The 25,484-nt window shown below is 43.8% G+C and overlaps 1 protein-coding gene across 1 annotated transcript; it reads left to right on the top strand.

Moving 5' to 3' along the window:
- The first annotated feature begins 4,620 nt into the window (after nucleotides 1-4,620).
- On the top strand, nucleotides 4,621-23,751 carry Rrp4 (exosome complex component Rrp4). The gene is made up of 8 exons (XM_084588852.1): nucleotides 4,621-4,869; nucleotides 5,085-5,192; nucleotides 6,832-6,967; nucleotides 7,459-7,524; nucleotides 8,380-8,448; nucleotides 15,382-15,549; nucleotides 15,882-16,010; nucleotides 23,512-23,751. The coding sequence occupies exons 1-8, from the start codon at nucleotides 4,736-4,738 to the stop codon at nucleotides 23,587-23,589; spliced, it is 888 nt and encodes a 295-aa protein (XP_084444978.1). The 5' UTR covers nucleotides 4,621-4,735; the 3' UTR covers nucleotides 23,590-23,751.
- Nucleotides 23,752-25,484: the final 1,733 nt, after the last annotated feature.

Below are 25,484 nucleotides of genomic sequence, written 5' to 3'. Positions count from 1 at the left end.
ATGATATGGCCAGTCACACGCAAACGTTCAAATCTGCGAAGAACGTAAAAATGCCTCATCACTTCCGACAGGGTGTCTTGCAATCAGCTGCCGTTTCGCAGTAATGCTAGTAAGGCGGGAGTGACAATTAACAGTTAACGGAACCACGGCTCCCTTTCCACTGTTTCCCACAGCGGCCGCACTGTATCGCCCCAAGTGGGTTTCGAGGCTATCTGCCACGCGCTCGTGTGTTCTTGCTCATATTGCTTATGATAGTACCTATCGAAGCGCGTAGCGCACTTTCGCTTCTGACGGCAGCCCGGCATACTCCTTCGTTCTCACTTCCCTTCGCGCGCAATCGGCAGAGTCTTAGTGTTGCTGCAAAAGGTTTACTGAAACAGCAAAGCGCTGCCCCCCCCCCCCCCCCCCCCCCTCCAAGAAAAAAAAGATACCACGGCTACCACGGCCGTACTCAAGCATCTGCGGCGCGCGCCGTCGCTCGACTACGGCCATGAGATGCCACAGCGAGCGCAGAGCGGTTCCCTCTCGAAGCGGACCAACTCGTCGCGGTTCCTGCGCCGGCCGGCAAAACGGTTCCTTTCGAAGCGGTGGCCCCGCCTCGTGACGTAGGCGAAACACGCGGAGTCGCCTCCGGAAGTTTTGGGGGTCACGCCGGACGGAGGTACGGGGTTCGATCCCCAGTGCCGCCGGGTACCCACCGGTTTCCAATGGGTACAAGATTTCCCCCGGCCTGGTGCTCGGCTCTTCTGGGGTGAAAAGCTTGGAAAAAGGGGCCATGAACCAAAAATGTTGGTTCAAGAAGAAGAAAAAAAAAAAAAATATATATATATATATATATATATATATATATATATATATATATATATATATATATATATATATATATATATATATATATATGAAGGAAAGAAGCCAACAGTCGGCGAGGCCAAGGAAAGCGTTGGGGATGGTACTTTTATGTCTTTTTTTTAATGTTTGCTTAGATAATCACGGAAATTAGTAACGTAATCTGTTTAGTAACGTTGTTTTTTCTTCTACTTTGAGTTTAATTATCTTTCCCCTAAACAGATTACATTACTAATTTCCGTGATTATCTAAGCAAACATTAAAAAAAGACATAAAAGTACCATCCCCAACGCTTTCCTTGGCCTCGCTGACTGTTGGCTTCTTTCCTTCATGTATTATAACAAGCACCCTCATTTCCCCTTAATTGATCTGCTTATATATATATATATATATATACACATTTGAAAGGTGTTTCTTTTCAGAAGGTCCAAAATGTATAAAAAAAGGGCAACTGACTTTAGGTTAATTGTAGCGCTGGGACTGTATTGAGGAGCTACGGCGGACACCAGGTAAAAGGCAGGCTTCAATTATTTTGATAATTAACTACATACATTATTTACCTTTTTTAATTTTCATTTAGGGTGTGTGTTGTGTTTGCTGAACTGAAGCTGTTGTCCAAATAGTATAACCGCTAGAACCATTTTCTTAAAATAATTACGATCGTTATAAGGCCCAGGAATGTGACCCGGATAGGCGGTTCCATCCAAAAACAAAGTGCCAGCGGAGCGTCCGGCCTAGATTACTCTGCCAATGTTCGCTTTGAGGTCGAACTGCAAGCGCAGTTACTGTGCACATTGGCCATTGGGAACTGGCGCGGCGGTTATCAGCGAGGCCGCGGTCGAAACGAAATTGACAAAGAACCGCTGTGCGCCTGTCTCTCAAGTGATGCCGGCAGAGCGACGAAACCTCTGGGTGAAGCGATCTAGGCGCTGTGTGTATAAGGATCCAGCGCCACGCAAGGGATATTTTGGAGCACAAGGAGCACGCAGGAAGAGGAAGAAGAGAAGGAGCGGGAAGCGAACGCGTGAGCGTGGCGCGTGGAGAACGTAGCGCATGGGAGCGTGGTGGGGAGAACAGGAGGAGAGCAGTTGGCAATAGAAGGTTCTGTGCGTCTTCTGGCGTCTCGAGTTCCCTGGTCTGGACCTCTGCCACAGACGTCCGGTCCTCCAGGCCCGGACGGACCATCACCCTGAGCCTCCAGACTCATCGGCCCGAGTCACCACTCAGGCGCAGCTGTTCTATTGCACCTCTCGTGGCTTGCAGCTGTCGTGATGTGGCCACCACCCGGGTGACCGAACGCTGGCTGCCCACGTCTCCACCGACGCTACTCCGGCTACCTGATTTACGCGAACGAGTCGCGTAGCTGACGGGCCCATGCTGTAGTGCTGAGGTCTGCTGCAGGCGCCATCAACCCAACACCTCCATTCTGGCGCAGCCGGAATCACCGCCCCAGCCGACGCCCAACCGCACCTCTTCGCTAGACGCACCGTCATTCACAAGGCTGAGCACCGGCACCGAAAGATCTGAGTGAACCTTTCTTTTCTCTTGAGACTATCTTCTTTATTCTTTGAGCGTGCTTTCTTTTCCTTTTCCCGTGCTTGTATGTTTTGCAGTCCAATTTTCAAATTTAATAATAGTAATAATTGGTTCACAGGAAGGGAAAGGCGAAGTATCTGTCACACAGTTGCTCTGTGGACACCTGAACCGCGCCGTAAGGGAACGGAGGAAGGTGGAAGTGAAAGTGGAAAGAGAGAAAGGGGAGCCGTAGTAGAGTTCTACGGAGTAATTTCGACCACCTGAGGATCTCTAACGTGCGCAGACATCTGCAGAACACGGGCGCCACTTCGTTTCGCCTCCATCAAAACACAGCCGCCGCGGTCGGGATCGAACCCGGGTACTCCGGCACAGTAGTCAGGCGTATTACCACTGCACCACCGCGGCGGGGATAAATTAGAGTTTTGGAGTTGCTAGTTGGGCTGCCTCTTGACAGTGCCCTCAGTGCATAAAGTACAAACTAATTGGAATGTATTCAAACGCGCTGACACACTAGTCTGAGAAAAGCCAAAACAGCCAGTACATTTCAGTGCTTCGGAAATAACAAACAGCGAATATTCATTTTCAGTCCACAGCTGGAGCGAAGCACCCTACTGCAGCCTGCACACTCTCGTTTTCTAATTAGACGTTTTTCACCAACACCAACGCCTACAAATCTTGAAGTAACCGCGCAGCGTGTCGACGTCCCTCTGATGTGCGCGTTTGATGTAGGTACCAAATTACAGTGAACTAAGCTAGTTCATTATTTCCAAGTCACGTGTATCTCGCATTTGCCCCGCCGCGGTGGCGCCGTGGTTCAGATGCCCGGCTACTTTGCTGGAGTACCCGGCTTCGAACCCGAGCGCCAGCGGCTGCGTTTCGATGGAGACGAAACGGTGTCCGCATGTAGTGCGATTTCAGTCCACGCTAGTTACCCCAGGTGGTCCAAATTACTCCGTAGCCCTCCACTACGGCTCCTCTTTCTCTCTTTCCCCTTTCATTCCCACCTTCCTTCCTTCCTTCCATAAGGAAAAAAGTGTGGCAGATATCGCGCCTTCTGTAAACCAATTATTGTTATTTTTACCTCGCATTTTGAGCTGACGGAGTTTCTAAATAATTGTTTTACTCCCTTACTCTTTGATATAAGTTCTTGACTGAGGTTTTGTGTCGGTGAGATTTGTGAGTGGCTCACTTTTATAATGAATTCTACATAGCCCCCCCCCCCCCCCCCCCCTCAATTAGAGCAAAAGGACAGCAGTATACCCCGAAAAAAAAAAAAAGTCCCAACAGGGATATCTCATGAATATCTATACACTGATACTTGAAAGTAGAAAGTCACCTGGACGTCGCTATGATACCAACAAATGATATCGGATATTACGGTTATTTGTGGACATTGTCTGTATATCGGCCGTTGTCTAGGGTGCACGCGAACTACTGGAAACCTTTTACCTCAGAAAAGAAGGCTCATATATATGTGTGCCTGTGCCACTTCTGTGTGCTTGAAGCAAAAATAACTTTCCTTGGCCACATGAGTGTAAGATGACAAGACGTGATATGACGATCGAATATGTACGCGCATTTTCTGATGTTGTACTTAGCTCTCGGTACTTAGAGAACATGTTCACTATAGAACCAATAAAGAGATCCCTACGTGTTTTATACTAGTACACAGTTAGCCCTCCCATTCCTCCTCTACCAGCCCCGATGCTCTCAAGTGGGTTACATTGCAAAGGCTATTTTAGAGCCATGATGCGTGGACCTCCTAGTCCGGCAGCCTGGCCTTCAGCGCAGCCTCAGCCCTGTTCACCAGTCATCGCTGGTCTTGTGGGTCATCGCTGCAAAGAATGGCCTCCCATTGCTCTCTAAAGAGGTTGGAGGTGTCGGATTTACCTACAGCCCGTTCACTCAAATTATGAAGAATATAACAATAACAAGATCAACTTTGGTCAAGATAGCGTTGCGCAAGGCCCTCGTGGACACATTCAACAAATTCTTGTGAACAGCCCGCGCTGTATCCGAAATAATACGAGAAAGTGGGCTCCTGCTGGTAAGGATTTAAGATAGAAAGGACAAAAACATATTTTTGAGTGAGAACCAGACTTATCTGAGCAAATTATGGAAAGCGAACGCTAAAGCCTGTGCAGGCAGGTGCCGATTAAATGGTTGGTTTGGAAAGCAGAACCGAAACTAGCGGGAGTCCGAGATGCGATTTCAAATCATTTCAATCCGAGACTAGCAACGCGTCCCACGCGGGATCTAAAATATTGGCACTATATCTGCGGGCCTTGGATCTACCTTGTTAAAGTGTACTAACCTTGTCTAGGGTGGCTACCACCTTGTCTAACGCGTCAACATGGATACCATAGCTACCAGGGCGGTTGATGTGAGGCTATTCTCCGCGCGAAAGCGAGAGGTTTGTGAGAACACGCGACCAAAGGGCCTTGTGGCTCCAGGAGACGTCATCACAAGCGACTTAAGCTTTATGAGGTGATCAATGTTAGCCTTCGAGTGTTGTTTGGCTAATGTAACCTAGGCTTCCAACTTGTAAATTGCTACAGTTGCACTCAGGTGGTTTGCAGATTCGCATATTTCTGTCATTAAGCGAAGCAGAGAAGTGCATGCAGATGAGTTGCTGGGGGCAGTTGTGACTGCTTTGTGTATGTAGTACATATCAAACTTTTGCATTTGTCCTGCCTTTCCAGAGGACATGGTACATATGTCGACAGTAGCAGTGAACAACTACTGTCATCAGTCGCAGGTGTGATTGAGAAAGTGAACAAGCTCATTACTGTTCGTCCTCTCAAAACACGGTGCGTATAGACTTCTTTTATGCTCTAGCTTATAGGGTTTCCCTTTGTGCAAATAATTGTTTTGTGTAACTTATCCATGCCCTTTGGCAGCATCTTCCGTTGAGAATAATGAATGTATGCATGGTAATATACCACTTCTAAATACTGTGACTCATTTCTTTTTTGTTATCCAGCCGTAACCGAATATTCTGGGCAGAAAGTGGAATTTTTGGTTTGTTTTTGGCCAAAGGTTTCTTTTGTTGTTTATATGAACTGCTATGAAATGCATGGAAAAGCCATCTTCTCACACTATAATTGAAAAACATGGTGGCAAGCAACTGCTGTATACTATTCGTGCTCAGAAGTTGTGTGGGTAACTTCATGAAGGTATGCTTGACAAAAGGCATGACGAGAACCAGGAGGCTGCTAGTGGCACCTGCTGAAGTCCCAGCCTCAGCGATGCTACAGAACCGTAGCTAAGGAAGTTGTTGACACTTAAGATGTGTAGAGAATCTGCTGTTTTCATAATTCGTAAACAGCTGCATATGCAGAACCTTACAGTCGAATGAATGCCGAACTATTTATCATAATAGAAGTAACATGAATTGACACTCCAACATTGATATTTCAAAACACTCAATCTTAGCAAACCAGTTTCAAAACAACCTAGTTTTGTCTTTTTGGTAAGACTGGTGGTCATCAGCGAAGTGCTGCTACGTCAGAATGCTACAGAATCCAGACACACGAAGCTGCATTTGCAGTGTTATGGTTCTGTTGTGTGAACACTGAAACTCGGGCTCGATGGCTGACTGGAAAGGGCATGATGACTAGTGTCCTTCAAGATCTGTTTCCATTGAAACAAAGTACTGCTGTGGGTTGTTATGGGAACTTCAGAAGCCCTGCAGAAAAGTTGAGGCAAGCTGCATGTCTTTCACAAGATGCTTGACCAGATCATTACTGTGTTTGATAACATGGGTTGTCTTCTGTAGATTTAAAAAGAGATATGATAACCTGGCTTGAAGCCATAAAATTGCCTAGCTTGTGTTGAGTAACAGGCTGAAGAAGGATCAGCAACAATGTGGCAGAAGTAGTGAACTTTAAAGTGGAGACATCCGATTTATAAATTTTAATGGATCTTGTCATTTTGTTCCTGATTGGATTGAGAACCTTTCAGTGTCGATATATTTCGAAGTATGCATTATCTTTTTGACTACCTATGTTATAAAGGATATTTTTGTCACTTAATATGTAGTGCAGCACTCTATGAGCCATCACCTCATGACCACATTGAAACATGAATTCTCTCATATGAGCAATTCTCTGTTCCTAATTTTTATCTCTGTAATTGTGTTTCTACATACTTCATTTGTCTAGATATATCTTGGGATATTTTTGTTCATACCATCTGTTACAAAGTGAGTGGACAGTAATTGTTGTCTGCCATAATAATGTGATATTAAGGAAGTTTTTCTTCTTAATAAGTCGCAGGCTTTGTGTTCGGTGCTCTGCATGCAGTCCTAGCATACTTATTTTCATTGCTTTAAAACGCATTCTTCTTAGGCTTTTTATTTGTGAAAAGGCATGGCTGTTGGAATTAGGTGGTGCCATTTTATGCATTGTTTTCTCCCTGCCACTGTTACTGGGTTTTCCTTCTGTGTAGCTACAATGGCGAGATAGGGGACGTTGTCATTGGACGAATAGTTGAAGTTCAGCAGAGGCGATGGAAAGTTGAAATGGCATCACGTTTGAACGCATCTCTGCTGCTTTCATCCGTCAACTTGCCTGGCGGAGAGCTGGTATGGTGTTTCTTGCTATCTACTTACTATTACATTAAAAACGCTGAGTGTGAACGTAATGAGATTGTGGTGGCGATGCTCAATGTTACTCAGGCCGTTAGGGAATGATGGTATATGGGGTTGAATGTCCCAAGGTGACACGAGCTATGAGGGACACCCTAGCTGAAGGCGCCAGATTAATTCTAGCCACCTTAGGTGTTTTAAAATGCACTGGTGGTAAACAGTATACAAATTCTTTATGCATTTTGCTTCCATTAAAATGCCGACTAAACTGCTGGCTTAGAACTCTCATCCTCAAGCTCAGCAGATAAGTGCTTTGACCACTGAGCCACTGCAACGGGGTGTCAGGAGTTGACCTGGCATTGCTGGCTAATATGCTTGATAGAATGCATGCTGGGAGCTACTTATTCTATAGTCACTTGTTATGCTGTGTGTCCAGCCTTGGCCATGTTATGTGCATTGTCTTAGAATTGATGTCACAACTTTTTCAGAGAAGGAAATCAGCTGAGGATGAACTGCTTATGAGGCAATACCTGTGTGAAGGTGACCTCATCAGTGTATCCTTTTGTTTACATCATGCAGGTGAAGGAAGAAATGAATGTTTTATGGGTATAGCAGTGCAAGAATGAGCAGGTTGTGTTAACACTGAAGTTCTAAGTGAAACAGTTCATCAAGGACTGTATCAGGCCTCCATGTCTTAAATAGGCCTGGTGTTTTACCTTGTACACAGTGTTGAAGGAATATGGACACAATTTTTGGTGTTATACAGGAATCGCCAAGAGGTTAGGCACATGTGATATTTGCTTATGACTGTTAAACTATGTGTAATCAAATTTTTTCTTTGATATTTTTTGGTTTTCGACAGCCGAGCAATGGCTATGACATCTAAGTTGTGTGTAGATTTCTTGAGGGATGAAGAAATTTGTGAGATAATCACTGCTCCTTCAGTTGTAATTCTGGCTCTTGAATCAGGCTAGCTTTAGTGTTATAGTAAATAAAAATGACAAAGGAGCAAATATATTTGTTGTTGTTTTTTTTTCATCCCTCACGAGACTTATGTGCAACATTGATGTCATATCCTTTGCTCCATGCATTGATCCATTTACAGTAATATCTTGCGCATCATTAACAAACTGGAAACACTCCACCAAAATTTGGTTTTGATACTCCTTTAAAGCATCACTGGCTGCTTGTGTCATAGCTTTCAAATAGATCTGGAGTCATCCTCTTGCCGCATGAGGCTGATAGTTGTGAGTGTAGTATATGCCATGCAAGATCATGACAGCCAGCATTAGACTGCTTATTTATTCTCTTTTATTAGACATGCATGTTCGTCTGCTAGCGTTTTCTTTGCGTACTGTTTGTTTGTTTATGTCAGTCATCAATAACTTACTTAACTGTTGTGCTGCCAGGCAGAGGTTCAGTCAATTTTTTCTGATGGATCGTTGTCACTGCACACCAGGAGTCTCAAGTATGGCAAGGCAAGTTCCACTCTGTACATCTGGTTACAAATGCAGCGGTCGGGCGTTGGAGTGTGCCATGTTGGTATTCCATGCAATGCTGTGCTTAGTATGAGAAGAATGCAGCCCTTAGATGCCCTTCTGTTTGGCTTCTGTCTAGGTTAATAAAATGCAGACTAAATTTTGCTAGGGCTGTGACAGCAAATGCCAGCTTCCATATGACACTTGTGCTTTAAAATTGTGCTGTACCAGATTTCTAATTATTAGACAGACATCGATCAAAGTGCTATTTGAGGGGCCACTTCTGGCATTGTGGGCGCAAGTACGTAATGTATAACTTATACATATATATATATACCGGGTGTCCCAGCTAACTTGAACCAAGGCGTTCAAAATAATATATTCGAGGTAGGTCAGTGAAACCAATTGCATTCAACTGCCAGCCTCCTTGGGCACTACAGGCAATTTTTTGTTTTGCAATTACTTAATTAGCTAATTATGTTAATTTATCTAATTTATTAAATATCGACTTTAGACCAAACATGTAAATTGGAAAGTTGTAGAGCACCTTCAGAAACCCCCATTTCATTAATTGCGATAAAGAAAGTCTCACTTGTATCGTTTTTTCTGGGCTCAGAAGAAAGCCCGCGAAATACAAATAATACCACGTGACTAGTGCATTTGTGCGCCGCGATTGTGGTGCTCTCAGTCGTGCTTTGAGCGAACGAAATCAGCTGCGGCCGTGTCTTCTTGGCCCCGTTAAAGCGGCAGGCCGATATTCCTGCGATGGCTTCTTCGCCCGCGTCAGACAGCCGGCCCACGTGACGGTGCAGTAGCAGCAAGAACGGCGAGCCGACACCGCCGACATTCTAACAAGGCCTCCTTCTCTCCCATCAGCGAACGTCACGACAAACGAATGAGCGATAAGGTATCAGCCACTGAATCTGCGCATACAGGCTTGGGTAAAGGGGCGAGATGACATCATGTGACTCGACTAAAATTAGCGCTGCACCTTCATTTGCCGGTTTTTTATCGCCATCCGCCTGTCGTGATGTAGGCTGCTGCGGAGCTGCGGTGCGCAGGCGTGGCCAAAATCGCGGTGGCGACGGGCAAGCTCGAGCTCGCTTGAACCATCGCCAACATTTCTGCCTGCCGCTGCATATATATATATATATATATATATATACACACACATACACAGGGTGTTTAAAATTAACTTTACTGATTATTTAAAAAAAAAAAAGCAAAATGCCGTACGCTCATGCCGTTTTTGTACGTTGGTAATGCGGCCAGGCGGATACAGATTGGGGTATTAATTGTCCCTGTAAACTCAGTAATTAACTAAAATTCAATAATAAACTTTTTATTGGCTGACATTAGCGTGCATATTTATATTGAGAATTTGGAGGCAAATGCTTTTTAGGGCTATTTCATTTTGTAGAATTTTAGTAACGCGGCTATGTCCTGAGATGCCCGCGTCTAAAATTTCGTCCCAGTTCGTCTAATTACGCATGCGGAGACGGCGGCTCTCGGCGTGAAGCACCTCTCACGTGTGACGCAGCTGTTGCGTGTGGCACTGCCTTGCAAGAGTGTGTAACGAGCGGCGACGCGGATCACTTTTTGTTCTCGGCCAGCGTTTCTTTCTTGGCGCGCAAAAGCGATGAATCACTGTGCTAGGGGACTAGAGCGAGCAATAACTTTCAACTAGGCTTGGTGCCGCCGTATAAACATGGATGAGATAAAGTGAGCCATGATATGCTGTTTTTATTCCCGATAGCAGCGCTAGTGCAAGCCACATGGACAGGCAGATGTGCAAGGCAGAGTGCCATAAGCAACAGCTGCGTCACACGTGGGAGGTGCTTCATGCCGAGAGCCGCTGTCTCGCATGCGTAATTAGACAAACTTGGACGAAATTTTAGAAGTGTACATCTCAGGACACAGGCACGTTACTAAAATTCTACAAAATGGAATAGCCCTAAAAAGCATTTGCCTCCAAGTTCTCAATATAAATATATATGCTAACTTCAGCCAATTAAAAATTATTAAATTTTAGTTAATTACCGAGTTTGCAGAGACAATTAATGCCCCGATTTGTGTCCGCCCGGCCGCATTACCAATGTACAAAAACGGCTTTAGCGTACGACATTTTGCTTTTTGTTTAAAAATCAGTAAAGTCTAATTTTGAACACCTTGTGTGTGTCTGTGTGTGTGCGTGCGTGTGTGTGTGTGTGTGTTTGTTTAATATAGGCACTTTCTACGCAATATAAGAGAATAAATATTTTTACCATAAAATATGCAGCGATTTTACTTTGAGAATGTCTGACCATATGTTAAAAGGCAAATCTATGTATTTTCATGGTTTGTGTTTGCTTATTAAAGGGACAGAACGCTCGAATTTAGGTCTCAATATTTTTTTTCCACAATGGGAAGATTGATGTCTAAAATGTTCGATTCCAGAATGGTTTTGGTTGAAATGCTGTAGAAAATTTTTACCCAGAATTTTTCGATCGGTGCATGCGCCCGTTTTTATGTACTCTGATGCTGGAAACCATGAGCAGCGACCGTGATGACGACTGGTGGTCGACAAAAAAGACGTACCGAAAACAAATATAAATTTCACCCGCCAGGCAGTAATTCGACATTTTTTGCTGAGTAACGTTCTTTTCAGTTTCACACTCAAGGCTGTTATGGCACAAAAACGCACGCATCGTCGATGAAAGTTTTACTGCATACTATCATCGCTTCATTCATGGAATTCTAAACACTGTGGTGCCATCTATACTTCGCCTCACAAGATATCTGCAGCACTGCAAAAGGAAGAGGAGTCCTTGCAACTGTGCTCCTAAGTGCCTCTCGCCCCTGCACACTATAATAGAGAATTGTGCTTCTACTGTCACCCCTGCCAATTTGGGGGATGAGAGGCGCGTAGGAGCACAATTGCCTATGGTAGTGCGCGGGATCCTGATGGGACCAGGGTGCCTTTCGCAGTGCTACAAACATCTTGTGAGATGAAGTATAGTGGCAAAACCTGAAAGCATGCTACTCGCAGTGCAAAAGAAGGGTGGTTTTTATTTAAGGACACAGTGGAGAGAGCACAAAATAGAATGAATTATGACAAGCACTTCTAGAAGAAAAAAGAACAGTGTGCACTTAAGAAAATCAGCGATATTTTGCTGGGATGTAGTCACGTGGGGTACTACACTGAAAGCAATGGGGTTTCTCTGCTAGATAGCGCCTCAGTTGTTGTTATGCAATTTTCAATGGCAAATTAAAATTGTAAAGCCTCCCTTTTTTTTATATATATTGTAGTCCTTGATCTGTACTATATGAGGCAAGGTCTTTTCATCTCCACCATAATCTCATGACATATTTTGGCCAGTATTCTGTCCCTTTAAAAGTATACTGAATAAAAAAATTGCTGCCGAGATTTCCAGTGCAGATGGTAGCTATCGCATTGGAAGTGACCAAAACAATCCACTTTATGAGCAGAAATGAGCGGAAAGTATTTTAATGAATATTTCTCAAATCACCGCACCTAGCGGGCTTCTATGAAAGCTCTGACAAAACCGGACATCATGTCACAACACCCCCATCGCGGCCGGTTGCACCTGTTCATTTTTCCCTTTTCCCGTGGCACTCACAAAACGCAGGGACGGACTTGCATTTTTCTTTTTTCTTTTTTTTTTTTTTTTTTTTTTTTTTTTTCTGCTCGTGTTCCTGCGCACAATTCATCGTTCCCTCCCTACACGCAAACAATTGTCCGTAATACGCGCCCTCCGTACACGTCCCGCTTGACCTCCCTTGTGTTAAGCATTCCATACTTCGCATCATTGTTCACGGCGCTACGCGGGGAACTGACACTGCTTGTAGACGGTCAACCAACTCCAGGTGCGGGGGCGGCGGCGGGATTGCGGGGCCATGACGTTGCTGAGGGAAGTTGTGACGTCACACCCGCCGGCTAACAGTCGGGAGCGTACTGGCTCTGACCCGGCGGCCGCTCAGAAAATGTCAAAAATACAGCCATCCGCTCAAAACTAACCCGAATTATTTGTCTGTACTAGTGTAATCGTGTCTTAAGAATGCAATTATGGTGCTTTCTCAACATTGTTGGATATTTTTTCAGTATACCTTTAAGCTTTTACTGTGTGGTGTGCTCTCTGTATGGATCATAGGTAGCTGTAATATATAGTATGGCCCTTTATCTACATAGTGAAAATTTAACTCTATGCACTTACTTGCTGCTTATGGTGTAGCCTTATTTGCGCCAAGAATATTGCCCAGTTATGTTGCAAAAATGAAAATTTTTCACGTGTTTTTGGCCATTTTAAATATTTCATAGAGCCACTGTGTCCGCTCTCTGGTTTGACCTCTTAAACAACTAATGAGGGCTTTTCCATCAATCTTGGAGATCTCTGTGGTGTTGCACTAAACACTGTCTGCCTTTGATGGGTTACCTGTCTTTTGCTGTCTGGGGCACATTTTAAAGAAATTAGTTACAGAGGAAAACGAGTTTTCAGACATATGTGCATAATTTTAATGGTCAAAAGTCTCCAGAGTTGCTCTTGAACATTTTGTTTACATGACTGTAGTTTTTCTCCTAAGTTGTTTAGTTTCTTGACGGTCTGTTTCCTCTTTTGGCTGAAAACCATGCCTTGTTATGCGTTCTAATTGGCTTTGTTAATATTCTGTTTATATTCCTTATCCTAGGGGTCTGTTTGGTTAGATTTCTTTGCCCTATATATGTGCGAGAAATATCACTTGATTAACTTTTAAAAAGCCAATGAACCTATGCGAATTCCAATGCCAAAACAGTATTGTATCAAATACGATTTTATTTGAGTCGAAGCAATTTCATCACAGTACAGCTTTCAGTTCAGGGTCAGAACTGATCACTCTGGCAGAAATGCAGCAATTTTGAGCCACTAAACTTGGGGCACTGCGGTTTCAAAGTTGCGCAGGCATTCTATGTCTTCTTGACTCTGGTTTAGCAATGCAACAGGCAGGGAACATGAGTAGCAGCCAGATGTATTGGTTAGTGCTTGCTTTACTCTTTCACTGGTCAAGAAATATAGGAAGAACCTTTTTTAAAAGAAATTGACACAAGAATTTATGCATGAAAGACAATAAGATGTCTACAGAAGTTCAAAGCCTTTCTTGTCCAAAGAGCATTCTTAAGTTTAAAATTGCTTGGAAGCATAGATAAACTCACTGTTTTCCAAGTTGACAATTTTGAATACAATAGTTTGGTAATTTTGGCTTGTTTGGGAACTCTCATACTTGAAACAGCATAAGGGATGGCATGAAAAAATGTGGTATCTCTTCCTTTCAGTTTCATCTGTCGCACTGTTTCAAGCATGAATACAAAACTTCAGCATAAGTTTACTGCACTTTTATCAAAAGTGTCTAGTGCTGAATACATGGGAGGAGTTTTCAGTAACATGAAATAAATATCTTTGGGAAGCCAATAACTTTATTTCAGTTCTTCGAAATAAGACCGTGAGAATGTCCTTAAATAACAACTGCAGGGTTTCTTCAGCATTCACATATTGCAATGAAACATCTACTATAGGTTTTCCTATGCATTGTGACCCGTTCTAAAAACTATGGGAGCCATATAACAATTCCATCCTGCAGAAACCACGTTATGCTACGTCCATTGTGTCAGTTTAGACTATTTCTGTGGGAAATGTTGCATTTGCAACATCAAGAGCAATGACCCCACATTATTACCTGCTCCCCACGTGAATAAGAAAGTTTGAGGCTTGTATTAGGTTGTCTTGGGCATTTTATGAACTACATTGCCTTTTCCAGTCACTATTTCAGCCATTTCCCGCACATTTCCCGCTCATGTATGCGTTGTCATTGATTCATCATCTGGCCCATTGTTTCTGGCCATGAATCAAATTTTGGGTTCCGATTTGCTATTTTTGCTTTTTAAAAATAGTTTTGTTTGGAAGGACGGTTTGTATACTTCATGCCTTAACCTTAACAGCATTGTGGAAGCTAGGAGACCTCTCCAGCCATTCACGAAAGTGCATTAAGTGTGTTCCTCCAAGGTGCATCATGTGCACGTCATCTGCTCACGGCATATCCAGATATGGGTGCAAAAGAGCATGGACATTGTCCACGTACCAAACACTGAAAGAACATACAGAAGTTTCAGAATAGCATTTTGCAAGACATTATGCTCTTTGCCACATCCGCTTTTTTATTTCCACCCAGTGACACCGCCTGGATTTTTGGGCTGAAAACTTTTTTGTCTATGAACTGACTTTCTTCTTAGGCCTAGAAGAGGCAGAACCAGCTGCTGCAATAAAAAATAAAAGATATTTGGCTTTTCAATCATAGATGTTGCTGTAGGCGAGATGAGGCCAAGCAAATGCCCGGTGCAACATTTATGAATAATGAACATGCTTTTCTGAAAAACCCAGTAAGTATGAAGGGTTCACTGTGAAATGAGATGGCCTGGTTTGAAGCCTGCCGCCATGTTGGCAATGCGATTTTATTGTATGCAAGAGCCGTGAACGCTAGACCTGAGAAATAGCATGTGTAATGCGAGGGTACATTAAGGCTTGATTTGAGGTAGTGTTTTGCGCTTGTACACTTTAAAACATTATCTCATACACTCTTATGACCATGTTATGCTGGTGCTATATCCTGCAGCTCAGTGCATCGACTTTGCACTCATCGCAGCTTCGGTAGTGCTGCAGGGAAACTGCTTGGGTCGAGTATAGTGTCACAGACAGGGGACTGTAAGAAATGTGATGCATTCATTGACTCAAAATTATGGAAAAGCCGCTGGAGTTGCCCTTCAAGGTCCGCTAAAATTTTTCATATTTCACTATATTTGTCAGGATTCATTGGCATGTCTAGGCTTGACTGGATGTAACATTGTTGGATCATAGACTTGTACTGTCACAGCTCACCTGACATTTCTTTTACACTTTGTTGCAGCTGGGTCAAGGCACTTTAGTTCTTGTGTCACCATCATTGATCAAGCGCTGCAAGATTCACTTCCACAGCCTTCCATGTGGTGTCCAAGTCATCTTGGGAAATAATGGCTATGTCTGGGTCTGCCCACTCCCGTCAGAAGAAGGCACGAAATTTGTTCAGAGTGTAGACGTGAGTCAAGGCTCTTGCATTTGGTTTTATGTCCATTTTTATATATATATATCACAAGTGTATAAAGCAGCATAAAGCAAAATATGTTTAACGCTGCAACTATGGTCTCTGCTCTTTTTTGTATGTTTGGTTGTGAGGGAAAGAGAAAGCTGCTGTCAATAGCTTTTACAGGTTTTAATTAACTAAGAGTATCGACTGCCCTATGCCACTTTTTAGTGTGTAGTGCTGGACAGCAATGTTTGTTGTGTGAAAAACGAAGGTTTGCGAAGTTATGTGTGGAATGATCTTCGAGGCAGCAACCTGTGCACATGGCCTTTCTGTCTTATTTGCAGATGGTACCAGAGGTCACGAGAGAGTCTATATCTCGTGTGAGAAACTGCATTGTGGCCTTAGCACACCATCACGTTGTCCTCTTTAATACAAGCATAGTGTATGCCTATGACATCTCCCTTGAACACAAGGTGAGGAGACCTGAAATGGGCTGCACGTCTTGCTGCAAAATTTTGTTTTTGCTATCCAGCATGTTTTGCAAAGATTTTTTTTTTTCCTCAGTTCATTTTCTTACTATCATTGTGAGTTTGGGTCCAGTGTTGCCAATTAAGAATAGAAGACCCGCAACAGGAATCCCCAAAAACTAATAATATTTCACCAAAAAGCCTATTTTTAATACCTTATTTTGCTATTTGGCCTGTAAACAATTTAGGTAATAATTCAAATATATTAGAAATCACTTTTCTTTGACTAGTGTTGTCGGTGTTTGTAAGTACCGAGCGTCAAGACTCCTATATGTGGGTCACCAACATTCCCTCAGAAGGGCGCGAATAGAGGCACACATCGCTAGCGGGAGACAGGCTGGCCCTCCTCACTGTACGCGAGGAGAGCATTTATTCCACTCTTTCCGTTCCCGCTTCTTCCCCACGCAGACCGGTTCAGGTGCCGTAGAGAAGACGCTGATGGTGACTGGAAAACACGTTTTGAGGAATTGTCACTACTAGAAACTTTGGACTATGAATACTTTCATCCTCGGGAATATCCCACCTGGCTTCTGTAGGTTTAAATTAAAAAATTCGGAAAAATACATCTTTTTCCTGACTATGAACTGCTGTCTGTAGGCACTTTTGCTTGCAAAAAGGCATCGTTTGTTTCATCTTGGTTTGCCGACCACTCTGTGGGCGATTGTCTGCTTGTACCAATGGTCCTAGGCAAGTTTGCAGCACTGCTTCCAATGTGCACATTTTCGTAGTTTGAGCAGCATTCTGCCTTTGGAGTCCGGCTTCAATAATTAAGATGGAATTTGCCATCTATGTTCACATTAGGTTCCCTGTTTATAATTAACAATGTTTAGGTGGCTGAACATGCATCAATCCTTTGTGTTTTATCAGAGCAGTATCATCATGGAAAGAGAAAGCTTGGCCAGCTCGAAGAAGGGACTTTTGTTGGGAGCATCCCTGTACTAGTTCACTTCATCTCAGAATGCAGCTTTGCTTCACGGCTGCTCCAGCTTATAAGAGTGGCCTTCTTCCACTGCAGTTGAATGGAAGCGATTTTTTTCACGAAACTTAGGATCCTTTTTTATTATAACTTCTGCTCCTGCTTGACAGGTCCCAGTCTGCCAGACCGCATGCCTGGCATCAGCAGATTTGATGATTGCATTAAAAATTGCACATAAATCAAAGTGTATTGGGTGTGTTCGAATATTTGTCACCTTGAGGTCTCATCGACGTCATGCGCTCACAGCAACGTTCTCTTGCAGAATTAAATATAATTTCGAAGGGCTTGCAGTATTCTAAACAAATATTGTAGGACCACGAAAACCACCTACAGAAGCCAACAGGAACCATCTCCCACAATGCAGCATTTTTGCCTGCCAAACATGGTAAAAGCCTACTAAATTTAGGGAGAACCGGTAATTTGGCAACGCTGCTATGTCCGTCTTTTGCATGTGTTTCTTCAACCATATACTCATTAGTGCGCTTTGTACACAATTGTGTGCATTCTGAACTTGCAGCTTTTCCTCAGTGTGCTTTACCTGGGCCTGAAATCCACCACCTTGCATTGCACTTATAAGGTGCACTTAACAGGACTGCTTTGAGTCGATGTCACAGAGAAGTCATTGTTGGCATCGACTGAGCAAAAAATCCCCCAGTTAAATAAGCTTTCGGAACAGATAAAGAAGGTTGACGGGGGTTTAGTCGTAGCTTAGCGAGAGCTTTACATGCGAAAGCTGCAATGCATTGCACAATTACATGCGTTCCATAGAATGCTTCTTCCACACCGCTGAATCCTTGCAGCTCGAATTTCGCACAGAAATGGCATTTGAATGTCAGTATGTTTTGATATCAAATTGGTCGGCGGTACTTGCCTGATTCGATCAGAAGTCAGGTGTTCAATTGCATTCAGCGATGGCAAAGCAGAGCAAGCCTGAGCGATGGCACTGGTGGCACCATCGCATAGCGTTCCGAGCTCGAAAAGATTTATTGTGATACGCAAACAGAACTCTTCATTGAAATTTAGTATCTTCCTTCAAAATTAGAGTGTTTTGATGAAGAGAAGTTTTGGTTATTATTTATCAAGCTCCTAATTCAAACCTTCCGCAAAACAACTGCGCCTGCCTGCCTTCCTCCACCAAATCTCTATGGCATTGTTGATGGAAAGAAAATGAGATGGCGTCACCGGTGCCATTCCTGGGACAATGGCTTTTAACGCTATAACATCAAAGGCCCCCGTTGACCAGAAATCTGGCATCTGTGGCCTTCTGCTGGCGTTGGCGTTGTGAGAGAAAACTCACGAGCATGGCACTGGCAAGTGGTAGCTGACATGGCCGAGCGTTAACTAGATGTGGGGTTGCCTGGCATAACGTTTGGCAGGAGCTGCCAACTCTGGCCTCTCCTTTCACATAGGAGGGTGATATCAGAATATATCAGGTTTTTCCAGCCGTTGCCACCATGTTGGAGATTGGTTTGGTTTGGTTGATTGGTTCGGTTTTTGGGGTTTAAAGTCCCAAAGTGATTCAGTAGTGGAGGACTCCGGGAATTTCGACCACCTGGGGTTCACTGACATTCCACAGCACACAGGTGCCTTACTTTTCGCCTCCATCGAAAAGCGGCCGTGGAGGCCGGGATTTGATCCTGCATCCTTGGGAATAGTAGTTGAATGCCGTAACCACTGCGCCACCCCGGCAGGGGTGTTGGAAACCGGCAGTGAGAATGAGGAGATTGACATAGAAACAAATTGAGGATTTTTTTTTTTTTTTTTTTTTTTTTTTAAATTTGCCCCGCCGCAATGATGCAGTGGTAAGACGCCCGACTACTGTGCCGGAGCCCTGGGGTTCAATGACCGCCGGCAGCTGCGTTTCGATTCAAAGTGGCGTCCGTGTGCTGTGTGTTATCAGCGCACGTTAAAGATCCCCAGGTGGTCAAAATTACTCCGGAACCCTCCACTACAACACCCCCTTTCTCTCTTTCCGCTTTCACTCCCACCTTTCTCCCTTCCCATACGGTGCTGTTCAGGTATTCACAGAACAAGTGTGACAGATACCGTGACTTTCCTTTCCTGTGAACCAATTATTATTATTTTTTTAAAGCTTCTGAGCTAATAAAGGGATGTTTTTATTCTGAATTAATTTTTTAAAACTTCCTGGTTGTCCAACACTTTTTTGGCTCCTTAAGTGGCTGAACAATTGGTCGGTGACTGTAAAATTTAAAAAAAAAAAAAAAGCAGTGAGCATGATTGCACCATAGAGTTTCTTACTGTTACCAGAATCCCTCAATACTTTTTTTTAAAGGACTCTGCTGTTACCTAGAAGGAAAGCTGGCACCACCATAAATGGTAGTTTCTATGGAGTTTCTTAATGACCACTTCAGCCCTCACGGGTGCTCTAAACATCATAGGTCGGTTCTGCCGCTGACTGTGAACCACAATTTTTAGCCAAAAAGTAATGCGAAAATAAGCATTGTTTTACAAACCAGATGAATGTAACATTCACTATGCTGGCTGTAAATTGCAACAAATAAGCAGAAGAATGCGTACGTGTAAACTTTGTGTAAAGTGCTACTATATAGTCTACTCTTCTATTGGCTAAATATAGCACACCGTCAAAACCAGTTGTTCGTGCTTAACCAGCACACTTCAAAAAGCGCAGAAATTTGTCAAACACTTTAAGAGCGTTTGTATTGGCATCTCAGGATACAGAAACACTCTTCTGTAGTCTGGTTTTTGTGCATTACATTTTTTCCGCAAGAAAGTTGTCTGAGAATGCCAAGTGCCAGCTTTCACCATGTCCCAATGCTGCCCATATAGAATTTACATATGAAAACATGAAATAAGAAGTGGATACCACAAATAAGTGATGGCCGTGTTTATGTTGATGAGCACATGTGTGTGGAATGTGGATATTTCCCATTAATTAATTCATGAATTCGCTTGTGCATGCAATATATTTAATCACCGCCTGTCTTAAAAATCCACGGATAGCATAACTGTCGCCTGTCAAAGTTCATCATCATCAGCCACCACAGCAGTCACTGATGCATGCAACCCTTTGTGGTGCAGGCTGAAATGAAGCATACCGTTAACAGTCCAGAAATTAACCACAGACTTACCGTCCACATTCCCCTCTCAACCACAACTCTGGAAGTTCCTACACAGATCCCCAGGAGTAGCTCCTATATCCATTTTTCATGATACGGTACATCGGTGCACAAATGGCATTTTAAAAATGAGGCATCTCACTAGTGCCATTCTGTGCACCGAAAAACAAAAAAAGTCTGGTTGTCCTACACCGGGTAGCACACTGACCCACGATGCTTAGAGTGTCCATGGTGGCTGGAGTGCAGTGCCGCCAGTTTTCCCTCTAGGTAATAGGGAAATCCTCTGGACTGAACGTCCCTATGGTTCAGGGAGCGGCCACGGGTTAGGCACCTCGTGTCGACGACTTGAGATGGTGCCACCAGAGCATGGGCTGTATGAAACGCAGCGCGCTGCGCCTGGCTGCGAGCTCTGCGTAGAATTGTTGGAGAAATAAACAAGGCTCTGCATTTTAACATAAACAAGGCTCTACATTTTAACATACTTCCTGTAAATAGGAGCTGTACAGTGGGAATGTTGGCGAATGAAGAGGAGTAAACGTAGCGACCAACAGCCTATTAATAGTGCGATGGTGCGAATGCGCAGCCACAAGAATAAACTTTAAATGCTTTGCAAAGCTGATCATGCTCTATAGTAGCCATTCAGGGCCTGCAATAAAATATTGGGGCTGTGGGCTAATGCGCATGTCGGCCCCCACTCTTTCCCCGATCTTGGCAGTCCCTACCCAACTTTGCCCTACATTGCTACTTGAATATACCCCCAATTTCATTTAAAGTGTAGAACTGAATATTTAAAAATTTGCAAACGGCATATTTATGTGCGAGAGAGTACTACAGCTTGCTAAATGGTTATGTTAAGTAAAAAAATGGTCATTTATTGATTCTCGCTCGCCGCAGTGGCTCCGTATAGTTACGGTGCTCGACTGCTGAAGCCAAGGACGTGGGATCATTTACTGGCCGTGGCGGCCGCTTTTCAATGGAGGCAAAAAGCAAAGCTCCTGTGTACTATGCGATGTTGGTGCACGTCAAAAAATCTCAAGTGGTCAAAATTCGTGGAGCCCTTTACATGGAGTCCCTAGTTCGAGTTGGTTTTGGACGTTAAACTCTGCTAAGCCAAACGATTAATTCTTGCTTCTGGTCTCTGATCGTGCTGTGACAAAATCATTTTTGGTGGTTTTGACCGTACTGGATGTCTAGTAGCCATTGACCTTCTTTCACATGATTTCGAGCTCAATGGGACCTACCCTTGCTGTCAGAGAGCAGATGCCTGCCTGCCAAAGGCATATACACGAATTTTCAAGGCTGCGAGGCTTCAAACCGATGTGCAAGGGACTGAGTTCGATTTGCATCTCATCCTTCCATATAAAAGGAGCTGCCCGAGTTGGCAGCTGCTTCCAACTCGACAATGCCATCTGGCCTTTCACGCCATGCACGCGACAGTAATACAGTTAGCGTTTGCTTTACAAGACACAAATGCAACCAGTGCTCAGATTAAGAGACAACAGGGGACTTGTTTTGGAAGGCACTGTGGCATATTTTTCCTTTTCGCTCTGCGAAAGCTGGAGATAGTGAGCTATGAAACTCTGAGAGCTAGAGTATGTGCGCTATGGTGGTAAGCAGGGAAGATGAATATTTTATTGCGAAAGCACTACTACTCTAGGTTTCGAGCCTTAAGCATAGCGCGGCGGTAGCCACGTACGCCTTACCCACGTGACGCTGTGACATCACACCTCACGTGACGCTAGGGTGAGAGCTGGGCTACCAACTCAAGCGGTCGGCATAGCGCGGCGGTAGCCACGTCTTACCCACATGACACTGTGACGTCACACCCCACGTGACACAAAAGCGAGAGATGGGCTCTCAACTCAAGCGGTCGGCATGGCATGGTCAAAGCCGCGGCTCAGTTGGCAGGAGCTGCCAACTTGGGTCTCTCGTTTCACGTGGGACGGTTATGTCAGAATCAGCCTGCTAGGACCCTGGCATTCACGTTACTCCTATAGGGCACTAAGGCACGTTCATGCGGCTTCGTTAAAGCGGGACTTTATTTGTTAGAAGAGAATTTTATAGATAAATCAGTGCTGTATTTGTTGTTTTTGCTTAATGATTGCAATCGCATGAACTGCCTTTCTTATTTTATTTATTTTGGTAGTGCAGTGGTTAGGGCGCTCAACCTGTGTGTCCAAGGATGCAGGATCAATTTCCGGCTGCGGTGGCCACTTTTCGATAGAGGCGAAAAGCAAGGTGCCCATGTGCTGTGCGATGTCAGTGCACGTTAAAGAACCTTAGGTGGTCGAAATTTCCTGAGCCCTCCACTACGGCGTCTCATAGCCTGAGTCGCCTTGGGGCATTAAACCCTACAAACCAAAGCAAACTTTTTTATTTTATATTTTGATCTGTGAATATTTAAATACCTTGTATTGTCCCCCCTGCATGGGCCAAAATATTGGCCTGCAGTATTTTCAAACAAATAAATTTTGTTACATCTACTCTCCCCCTCTCTCTCCTGACAGCAATAAACAGACATAGTTTCATGGTTTGCTGTCAAACCATGAAAAACTCTTGCTCATCCCGTAAGCAAACCCAGATCATCTCATAAAAAGGGGGCCCCTTGGGGAGCAGGGAATTAATTTTTGCAGGACCCTGCACAACTAATCAGGCTCAAAGAAGTTAGATTAGGCAGGGTTCGATCTCTCCATTCTAGTTTGCTCTCTTCATACATACCGGTCAAATTTATATTATATGTTGTTCCATACATTAAGCATGTTACAATATGGATTAGCACCCTTCCCAGCTGTTGAAGATGAGGCCCTGGGCTTCAGCCTCCTCAGCCCCCTCTTTAATCCAGCAACGTAGGTAATCACTCCGTTCTCATCCTTTATCGTCCAAAATGTTTCATCCAAAGCCTTGTTGTTTTGACGAAGTGTTTCATCGGTTCGAATGCATCCTTTGGCACAGCGAAGAGCGGCGGCTGCTTGCATTTCATTCTCTGTTATGCCGGTTTGCAACTGGGAGCTAAGTAATGCCGCAGACGCCAACTATTCTGTTTTGCCTCAGTTTTACAACGCGGCAGAGTAAGAAAGAACCGCAAAGCGCTGCAAACAGCTATGGAAAGCTGCAGGAGACTTGGCTGCACCCGGGTGCACAGACGTGCCAAGCCTTACAGCCCACGCTACTGCAGCGCCACCGCATGCATCCGGGACCTGTCAACGCTCGCTACCTCACCGCATAGCATGAAGTGCACCGGCTCCTGGACCCACTACCCATATTCTAGAGCACCGTAACCTTGCAAAGTTCATGCCATTTTGTGTGTTTATTTGCATTCTGCATGTTCTTGTGTATTGCTTTCAAACATATTTCTTGTCCAAATCTTCACCAGGTGAATGCCCTCACAAAGCCAGAGGTGATGAAAGAAGTGGCTGACCTAACAAAACAGAAGCTGCTTATGGAGGCATAGAAGTAAAGAAATGAAGCAATGGACAAATCATGTGTTTCGCTATGTTTTACATCGCAACCATTGGCAATGACTCTCATTCACTCTGTGTCAAAAGGCTGCCTGAATTTGTCAGAATATCGCACTTCTTGTGCATTGTATTTGACAATAAAGTTCTTATTGTAAGAGTTCGGATTACACAAGTACACTGGAACCCCCCTGTGTTAAAGTCAGTGGGATCTGCACAATCTCAACTATATCAGTGACTGTTATCTGTTGGTGATGACATGGCACTGAAAATGCTGTCTGTCTTGTTGGTTTGTGAAAGAAACACTCATGAATACTTTCCATCCTTGTCTTGCCATTTTTTTTATGCGAACTATGTGTATATTTTTCAGTTATCGCATTTTATGTTATCACTTTTTCAATTTAGTTTACACCTTGGGCAAATACCACTTTAGCACGAATACAATGTGGCTACGAATACAACGCAGGTTTAATTCCACGTGAAAACCAAAACTTTGCGTGAACATGTTTTTTTTTTTTTTTTTTTTTGGTCTCATTGTCATTTAAGCAGCAATAGTTGAGAAACACGTGCGACACAAGCATGCGACACAAGCAAGCACTGAAATGCAGTGAAACCGCATACGTTGTGACACTGCACCTACACTTGCCACCTTCTGTCTGCCTTGTGTTTCGCGCTGTCCAGTGCTGCAAAAGTTCTCCCTTCTCTTCCCTTTCTTACTTCTCACTGTATTTTTACTGTTCCTTACTTTCTCAGTGAACCACGCCGCATTCTTTCCATGTTCATAGCAGCTTTACTTTTTTTTTTTCCCCATGTATGTTCTCGACTCCAAGACCTTCGCAGAGCTTGCTTCTCCTTCTAAGCTCGTGAGCGTGATGGTTAAGCCATATATAAAAAAGCGCTGTTTAATTGTTATTTGTCTCCAAAAAGAAAATTGGCCTCTTTGTATTAGGTTGCGTACGTGCCACGATGTCATTCCATGAGAGCTTTGTCGCTGTGGCAAGATGCACTTTACTACAACTTTCTTTGTTAAAAAATCTCCAGTATAAGCACAAAATGTGCTGTCGTTTATGAAGGGTGAACTGGTATTGCAATTTGACTTTACTCTATCAGAGTTCATTACTATGGTTGGGTTCTGCAGTATTACAATTTCTTGCTGACTGCAGGGGCAAATTTAGAAACTTCATCCTGACTTATACTTGAACTTGGTGATTTGCTTTGATACATGCCAAGAGTAGATGGCCACTCATTATGACGAATGTTATCCTAACTGGCCCTTTTTTGCAAAACTTCAATTTTTTGTAGTCTGTATACTTGATTTTTGTCGACTAGTGAAGTGCTATAAAAATGGTGCTGAAAGAACCATTTCACTTCAGATGAAACATTCATAATTTGTAGCAGTACCTTTAAAACTTCTGTCTTCATCTTAGAAGCTAACTATGCTATTCATTTCATTGAAGCACTATTATTCGTTTACCAAAGATATTCCAAGATACAGTTTTACGCCCTGGATGTAGCTGAGCCAGTATCGGACGTAAAGGAGCTTCATTGCTGTTATGAAGGAGCATGTGTACTGGTTAAGGTCTTATGCACAAAGAAAAATGAGGCATAGAGAAGGAGGTTGGGCATCGCGCAAACCAGGATAGTCGTCTGCTGAGTAGGTGGTGCCCACGAATATGCATGAATGAAATTAGGACCTCAGCCTTGTTTCGATGCTCCAATTGTCAAAATGCAAGCTCTTGCCTCGTAGTGCTACTTTTCCATTCCTTTGTGGATGCGGTTGAATCTAAAGTAGAGGAAAGTGTTCGCCTTCAAGAAGGAATCTCAAATGCCTCTGCTTTCTAAAAAGGGCCAAACTGCCTTTTTGTCCTCTCTGGTTTCTGACATTGCTTCC

The sequence above is a fragment of the Amblyomma maculatum genome, chromosome 1 (assembly GCF_055883805.1).
Source record: "Amblyomma maculatum isolate TAMU_Amacu chromosome 1, ASM5588380v1, whole genome shotgun sequence".
In the NCBI taxonomy this organism is placed as follows: domain Eukaryota; kingdom Metazoa; phylum Arthropoda; class Arachnida; order Ixodida; family Ixodidae; genus Amblyomma; species Amblyomma maculatum.
The sequence above is the reverse complement of the archived record's forward strand: the minus strand, read 5'-3'. Positions and strand labels throughout refer to the sequence as shown.

Excerpts from the sequence above, each read along its gene's own strand:
- Rrp4 (XM_084588852.1), top strand. The coding sequence starts at position 4,736 with ATGGATACCATAGCTACCAGGGCGGTTGATGTGAGGCTATTCTCCGCG. Across the intron at positions 6,968-7,458 it reads ACTTGCCTGGCGGAGAGCTG|AGAAGGAAATCAGCTGAGGA; the intron begins GTATGGTGTTTC and ends CAACTTTTTCAG. Across the intron at positions 8,449-15,381 it reads GGAGTCTCAAGTATGGCAAG|CTGGGTCAAGGCACTTTAGT; the intron begins GCAAGTTCCACT and ends ACTTTGTTGCAG.